The 8,482-nt window shown below is 34.4% G+C and overlaps 1 protein-coding gene across 9 annotated transcripts in view; it reads right to left on the bottom strand.

Annotated features, from left to right (window-relative positions):
* The window catches only part of RO60 (Ro60, Y RNA binding protein), a 28,648-nt gene that overhangs the window by 9,179 nt on the left and 10,987 nt on the right, over window positions 1-8,482 (bottom strand). For 7 of the 9 annotated variants that reach the window (XM_059942691.1, XM_059942672.1, XM_059942713.1 and 4 more), the window contains 4 exons: window positions 4,415-4,635; window positions 3,645-3,791; window positions 3,252-3,389; window positions 199-315 (listed from right to left, as the gene is read on the bottom strand). In XM_059942691.1, coding sequence (XP_059798674.1) covers window positions 199-315; window positions 3,252-3,389; window positions 3,645-3,791; window positions 4,415-4,635 — 623 coding nt within the window. Of the gene's footprint in view, window positions 1-198; window positions 316-3,251; window positions 3,390-3,644; window positions 3,792-4,414; window positions 4,636-7,640; window positions 7,662-8,263; window positions 8,390-8,482 lie in introns of those variants that run through there. The other 2 variants (XM_059942729.1, XM_059942736.1) reach the window with 2 other exon arrangements.

Here is an 8,482-nt window from a genome sequence, read left to right as displayed (position 1 = left end):
TTTTTCAATATACCTACAATATTGTATATACCTAAGTATAAAAGTATATACAAGTACACTCAAGTATATATATAATACTTAAAGCTTTGCTTAAAACAAGTGAAAACATAATTCTTGATCATATCCAACTTTACAGTGTTGCCCCAGGGTAAACATTTTTAGGGTGGCAAAATCCTAAATTGTCTTAGGTGTTCTCACCATGCACATTGCTGCGGCTACTGTGCTAGCGTTGAGTACACTACCCAAAACTCTTTGGTTCATAGAAGCACTGACATCAATTGCCAGTAAGAAACGCTTTCCAGCTGGCTCAACTGTCTAAAGAGAAAACAAAACCAAACAATCATTAAAAGCAATCAAAGAAATTATAAGTAGATTAAATTTCTAACGAATCATATTTACTTAATTTTCATTCAAAAGACTGAGATAAAACGCCTGATTTTTGATTTACCAATTGACAATTACAAATGCTTAGCTTTTACTAGAGGTAAAACAAAGGAAATAAGACAGCCTATTTAGTAATTTAAAGAAGTTATCATCTTCCTTTTTTTTTAATCTTTCCACATGAAGTAAACTGGGAATTTCTAGCAAGAAAGTTTTTTGTGGTAAAATACAAATAACATAAAATTTACTTTTAATCATTTTTAAGTGTACAATTCAGTGGCATTAAGTACATTCATAATGTTATGTAACCACTATTACTATCTATTTCCAGAACTTTTTCATCATCCCAAACAGAAACTCTGTACCCATTAATAGTAACTCCCCATTCCCACCTCCCTCTAGCCCTAGACGACTTCTATTTTACTTTCTTTATCCATGAATCTGCATATTCTAGAAACCTCATATGAGTGGAATCATAGAATTCTTGTCCTTTTGTGTCTGCCTTATTTCACCTAGCACAGTGTTTTCAAGGTTCATTCATGTTGTAGCATCTTTCAAATTCTACTACTTTGTAAGGCTGAATACTCCACTACATGTATATACCATATTTTGTTTATCCATTCAGCTCTTGATGAATACTTGGGTTGTTTCCACCTTTTTGCTGCTGTGAATAATGCTTGTTATCAACATCTATGTACAAGTATCTGTATGAGTTCCTGTTTTCAATTCTTTTGGGTATATACACAGGTGGTGGAATTGCTGGATGGCCAGAGCCACACAACTAAGTGTGAAGTGGCATCTCATTGTGGTTTTCATTTGCATTTGCCTGATGACTAATGATATTGAGCATCTTTCCATGTGCTTAACTGGCCATTTGTTTATCTTCCTTGGAGAAATGTCTGTTCAAGTACTTTGCCCATTTCTGAATTGGGTTGTTTGTACTTTTACTGTTGAGTTGTAGGAGTTATCTATCTATATATATATATATATATATATTCTGGACATTAAACCCCTGCAAGATAGATGATCTGCAAATATTTTCTTTTCTGCAGGTTATCTTTTCACTCTCTTGATAGTGTCCTTTGATGCACAAAAGATTTGAATTTTGATGAAGTCCAATTTATCTACTTTTTCTTTTGTTGTCTGTGCTTTTGGTATCATATCTAAGAATCTATTGCCAAACCCAACGTAATGAAGCTTTTACAATATGTCTTGTTTTAAGAGTTTTATAGTTTTAGCTCTTATATGTAGGTCACTGATCCACTTTGAGTTAAATTTTGTATGTGGTGTAAAGTAATGGTCCAACTTCCTACTTTTGCATGTGGATATCCAGTTTTCCCAGCACCATTTGTTAAAAGACTATCTTTTCCCCATTGAACTGTCTTGACACTCTAGTCAACAATCAATTGACCATATATCTGAGAGTTTAATTCTAGGTTCTCTATTCTATTCCATTGGTCTATGTCTGTATTTATACTACACTGTTTTGATTACTGTAGCTTTGTAGTAATTTTTGAAATCCTAAGTTTGGAAGTGTGGGTCTTCCAACTTTCTTTTCAAGATTGGGGTCCTTTGAGAGTCCATATAAATTTTAGGATGGGTTTTTCTATTTCTGCTAAACTTGCCATAGGGATTGCACTTAATCTGTAGACTGCTTTGGGTAGTATTGGCATCTTAACATTATTAAGTCTTCCAAACTATGAACATAGGATGTCTTCCCATTTATTTATTTCTTCTTAAATTTCTTTCAGTACTGTTTTGCACTTTCAGTATATAAGTCTTACATTCCCTAGTTAAACTTATTCCAAAGTCTTTCATTATTTTTGATGCGACTGTAAATGGAAATGTTTTCTTAACTTTGCTTTTGAACTGGTCACTGCTACTATATAGAAATACTGCTGGTCTTTGCCTGTTGAATTTATATCCTGCAACTCTGCTGAATCCATTTGTTAGCTCTAGTATTGTTTTGTGGATTCTTTACGGTTTTCTGCATATAAGATCATGGCATCTGAGAACAGAGATAATTTTCAATCTGGATGCCTTTTATTTCTTTTCCTTTCCTAACTGCTAGAACTTCCAGTATATATGGAATCAAAGTGGAAAAAGTGGGCATCCTTGTCTCATTCTTAAGGGAAATGATTTCAATCTTCTACCACTGAGTATGATAGCTGTGGGTTTTTTACATATGACCTTTACCACACTGAGGAAGTTCACTTGTATTTCTAGTTTACTGAGTGTTTGTTTTTTTTTTAAATCAGGAAGGGTATTGAATTTTGTCAAATGCTTTTTCTGCATCAATTGAGATATCATGTTGTCTTTTAATGTGATGTATTACATTGATTGATTTTTCTTATATTGAATGATCCTTGTATCTTTAGGATAAGTCTCACTTGTATAATCTCTTTAATCTGCTGCTGAATTTGGTTGCTAGTATTTTGTTGAATAGCAAGACATTTTTAAAACCAAAACTTTTAACTTATGGTTCTGATATAGAATTTCCATTCCTAAAAAAATTACTTCCTATCAAGACAGAAGAGATCTACTACTGATTAACGGAAAAATAGAGGACAGAGGACCAAGTCACCAAGTCACAGGACTCCAGAGGAATGCAAATTTTTTAATTTGGTAACTTAAAACTTATCAAAATGATCTTAGGATAACTGGTTCTTGTCCAAAGGTAGAGAGAAATACTTTATTCATAAGCTTACAATGTTAATTATATATTCATTTTCACATGAACTAAGAAAAAAACAAATGAATATCTAATAAAAAATGGTTAAACTACTAATATTATCTTTAAAATGTGTTTTTACAAAAGATATTAAATCCTAACTGGGTCTTCTGTTTTAAAATAAAAATCAAACCATTACCTTAAATGTTTTGTAAAAAGCAGCATCCAAAGCTTGCAAAATTTCTTCATCAGGGCGCCACTTCAGTTTTCCTCTGAGCCCATGACCTGTTTTGTAAGTTTCTAATGCAATTAGAACATGAAATGGATGTATACGAGCCTAGAAACACAACAAAGACAGAAAGCAAATGTCAAATTCAAGTGAAAAACAGTAACTATTTCTTTAAGATTTTTGTTATTATGGCTAATAAATCTATTTCATAAAAGAGAAAAATGAGGACATATTAATCTTAGATTTAAGAGTCAGTGCAACTTGGTCTCTGAAAAATGTGCCCTAAAAAATGTGCCGACCGCATTTCCAAAATTTAGGAGCCAACTTTTTCAATTAGTAGTAGTTAACAAAGGTAATGCTTACCTTTTTTAACAGTTTTTCATTACACAGCTTTTCACATACTAAAGACACTTCTGAGTTTCCTGGTTCAAGCACTGAATTAGCAGTCATCTTTCCAAGATTCCTTAGTAATGCTGTAAGAGGCATTTCTTGTAACAAAGCCTTCCATACCTATTGCAATAACACAGGTAGAAATATAAGAAGTTAAGGGTAAATGAATAGGTATAACATAGCTGTATCAATTAATAACATAGACTTTTAAGGCTTTCTTTCGGGGTTCAGAGCACGTTCTAAATAAAAATCTGTGTGAACTGTTCAAAGGCTCATCAAATAAAATAACTTGCTCTTTACCAGGGTAAGAAAGTGACGTATATTTTGTAAAGGAATTGCATATAAGAATTTTATTTATTTATTTTAATTAGTGAGGCAATTTAACCAGCACATTTTCTGGAGTGAAACTAATATTTATAGAATGCCAACTACATCTAGGCATTGTGTTAGGTGTTTTAAATAAACGTTAATTTTAAGATATATTTAAATTATTTTTTTTAGGAAATCCCCTGGCAGTCCAGTGGTTAGCACTCAGTGCTTTCAGCGCTGGGGCCCAGGTTCAATCCCTGGTTGGGGAGCTAAGACCCTGCAAACTGTGTGGTGGGGCAAAAAAAAAAAAAAAATTTTTTTTAAGTACTAATGAATTATTTTTTAAAAGCATTACCCACAATTTATCCTTTTAATACACAGAGTAAGTTCCTCATGTTTAATCACATGCTTTTAACATATTATAATCTGCTTACCTCTTTAGACTTTAAGTGATTTGTTAGGAGATGCTCCCTAACCAGTCTGTGTTCTTCTATCAGATGAATGACTTCCAGTTCATCTTTTGTGCGCTTCACTTTCTCTACAGCCTCCAGATACTTTAATAATTTCTCAGTCTCCACAGAAAGTGCTTTTTCTTTATACATTTCATGGACCTCTTTCCAGCCCTTTGTAATATATTTGGTAACAATAGCAAGTCCTTTAACAAAATAAAGAATTAAAAAGGCATGTAGGATTACAAGGTAAAGAACAGGACATGTTATGGAGAACGCATTATGTGAAAGGCACACCTAGATACACGGGGGTTTAAACCGACATGCTACTTCCTATAATATGACAAACACATTTAAGCCAATGGAGTCTGCTAATTTTGCCTATTCCATCGTAACTGCTTCAACATGAGACTCTGGAGGAAAAGCTCCAATATCCTAAGTCATTTCATTATGGAGCTTTTATTTACTTTTTTGAAGCACTAGCATTAGAACCTTTGGTACACAGTGCCTATCTCAGGTCCATGATCTCAGAACAACTCACAAAAGTACAGATCTACCTCAATTAATCTCATATTCACTTGCCCCTTTAGCTGCTAAATAAATATGCATTTATAAATTGTAGAGATAAGTGGAAGTAGACAGGTAGGTAGGTAATTTGTGCTTTTTTTTTAATAGCTGAGAAAGTATTACAGGCCAAATTTTTTAAAAAGGGAAAATAATGTGTTCATTTCCTCTACAATTCCTTTCAATAGTTGAAAGAGCTTTCAGTTGGGGGGCGGTGAGGAAACCTGGGTTCTAGCTTATATGTTGCCAATAAATGGCTGTGTGATCTTTCTAGGCCTTAGTTTCCACTTCTGTATAAGGGGGGAGGGGACGGACTGAATTATTAAATTCCAGGGTCTATGGGGGAAAGGTAGGTAAAGTAAATAAATAAACGAGGCCACTGATAGAAGAGAGAGTGGTTAGCACTGTGGTGAACTAAAGAGAGAATGCCCTGACAAATGTTTTAGTGAAATATTGGCTCACTGCTGCCAAAAAACCGTATTTTCAAAAGAAGGTACAATATGGATTTTTATGTGATGTTGCGAAGAGTTCATTTTCTTCTAAAATATGGTGCAGGCCAAATAAAATACATCTCTAAGGCAGATTGAGCGTATGTGCTATATCCGAACTCTAATTTAAATAACTTGATCAAAAGTTAGTACTAACATGCAGGAACTTCTAAAGTATCGTGACTCTTGCTATCTTACAGATCTTAGTACAAAATCTTACATTGCCTTAAATGAGTTCATGTTTCATGTGAGCATGTTTTCTATTCTTTCCAACTAAAATAAAACTTTCGGGGCTTCCCTGGTGGCGCAGTGGTTACAAATCTGCCTGCCAACGCAGGGGACACGGGTTTGAGCACTGGTCCGGGAAGATCCCACATGCCATGGAGCAGCTAAGCCCATGCGCCACAACTACTGAGCCTGTGCTTTCTAAAGCCCGAGCGCCTAGAGCCCGTGCTCCCAACAAGAGAAGCCACCACAATGAGAAGCCCATACACTGCAATGAAGAGAAGCCCATGCTCGCCACAACTAGAGAAAGCCCACGTGCAGCAACAAAGACCCAACGCAGCCAAAAATAAATTAATTTATTAAAAAAAAAAAACTTTCAAAAAGTCTGTCTTATTATTTTTATCTTCCTCAAGTCCTAGAATTGTGTTGGCCACACAGTAGGAACACAATAAACATCTGATTAGTTGAATCACACTTTGAATTGTTTTATCTGTTTAAATATACATTTCAGTTACTTATTTGGTAAATTAGAGTTTGTTTCCAAACACTAGGCTCTGAGAAGCCTAAGGATCTTCTACACCTAGACATATTGCTATTATTAGAAGGTTTCAAGTATGAGTTCTGCCCTCAAAAATCTAGAATTAAAGAATCCTATGTGTGGGACTAAGTTTAGGGAATATCTACTAATTTCTCAATTTATAGACCAAGAATTCAAAACCCGGAATAACTGTTTGCACAAATTCAGAAACTAATTTTTCCAATTTGAACTAGCACTTAGGCCCACACCACCACATAGTGTCTCAATAGACAAACAAAGCTGGATCCCTACAGCCTCCTCAAACTGGAGCAAAGATTTAAAGAAATTTTTAAAGTTAAAAAAATTAAGCCATGAATATGTTAGGAAAAAAAACACAGGTTAAGTATTTTTATGACTTTAGGTTGGAAATGGCCTTTCTAAACCGAACATAAAATAAAAGCGTATTAACAAAGGCAGATAAGTTTGATTACATTAAAATTCCAAACTTCACTGTGCCAGAAACCCCCTCCATCAAAAAACGAAAAGACAAAGAAAAAAAATGGGGGGAAAATGCATGCAATGTATATAATAATAAATTATTAATTCCTATACTTGGTATTCCAAGTTCTGAGAACAGTGCCCATCTACAGTAGGTGCTCAATAAATATTTGTTGAATGAATGGTGACTATAATTATTGCTATTTTTATAATATTAAAAATAGCAACTCGATAGATAAAAAGAAAAAGATACAATATAATCCATAAAAAATACAAATAATCTGGGGCTTCCCTGGTGGCGCAGTGGTTGAGAGTCTGCCTGCTAATGCGGGGGACACGGGTTCGAGCCCTGGTCTGGGAAGATTCCACATGCCGCGGAGCAACTAAGCCCGTGAGCCACAACTACTGAGCCTGCGCGTCTGGAACCTGTGCTCCACAACAGGAGAGGCCGCGATAGTGAGAGGCCCGCGCACCGCGATGAAGAGTGGCCCCCACTTGCCGCAACTAGAGAAAGCCCTCGCACAGAAACGAAGACCCAACACAGCCAAATAAATAAATAAATAAATAATAATTTAAAAAAAAAATACAAATAATCAATAAGCACATGAAAAGTTGAGCTTTTGCCCAAATACATAAATTCAAATAACAAGATAAAATTTTTCACCTATCGTTGGCAAAGATTAAAAAACACTGGTAAATAGTCAGTGTTCAAATGTGGGGAAAGGGGCCACTTTCATATACTCTTTGTGGATTTAAGCATTACAGAAATTATAGAAACATTTATATTAACCAAGTTTTTTCACTGTAGTATTTTTGTAATAGTATAAAAAAACCAGAAGCTACTTAACCGTCATCAGTAAGAGACTAGCTACATAAATTATATTCATATAATGGTACACATGCAATTATTTCTACTGACCTGAAAAAAATCAATATACTTTTAGCTGAAACAAAGAAGGTACATAAAATTTTAAAAAATAAAGCATAGTATATATTTAGGAAAAATCGCGAGTAATATACAACCTATGTATAGTGATTTCTTTTGAAGGGCAGGACTACTTTCTGCATTCTATTTTTTTGTATTATCCAGCTACTTTAAAACAAGCATGTAGGGAATTCCCTGGCAGTCCCGTGGTTAGGACTCGTGCTTTCACTGCCGAGGGCGCAGGTTCAATCCCAGGTCAGGGAACTAAGATGCCACAAGCTGTGCGTGAAATGAATGAATGAATGAATGAATAAATAAAACAAGCATGTAATTTCTAATAAAAAATCAAAATATATACGTGTTTGTATACATAAACGTTTGCAGTAATTTACTGATTAAACTTCATTTGAAAAAGTCCATTTATAATAATAAAAAAAAGGGATAAATTAAGAATTACTGAGGAGATACTATGTATGAAGATATCATTACACAAGCTATGTGGGAGGGAGGGGAGGGAACCAACACTGCCCTTTACTCCGTGCCAGGCACTGTGGAAGTATTGTAATACACACTATCACATTTAGTCACAATAATTTTAAGAGTTATTCCTTTTCTACCTTTTTAAATAAATGAAGATACAGAAACTCGGAAAGGTTAAGTTACTTGGTGTAAGGACACAAAGTAATAAGTAGAACTGAAATTTGAACCCATCTGAGGGGCTGTCTTTTCAAGTTTCACTTCTGCTGTAAAAAAAAAAAAAAAAGTCAAATTTGGACATGCTCATTTTGTGAAAGTTCACACTTAAAATTATTCCTGTGCAAAAGTTTTTCTTATTT

Source organism: Balaenoptera ricei, chromosome 1, assembly GCF_028023285.1.
Source record: "Balaenoptera ricei isolate mBalRic1 chromosome 1, mBalRic1.hap2, whole genome shotgun sequence".
Taxonomy (NCBI): Eukaryota; Metazoa; Chordata; class Mammalia; order Artiodactyla; family Balaenopteridae; genus Balaenoptera; species Balaenoptera ricei.
Note: the sequence above shows the minus strand (reverse complement) of the source record. Positions and strands in the feature narration are given on the sequence as shown.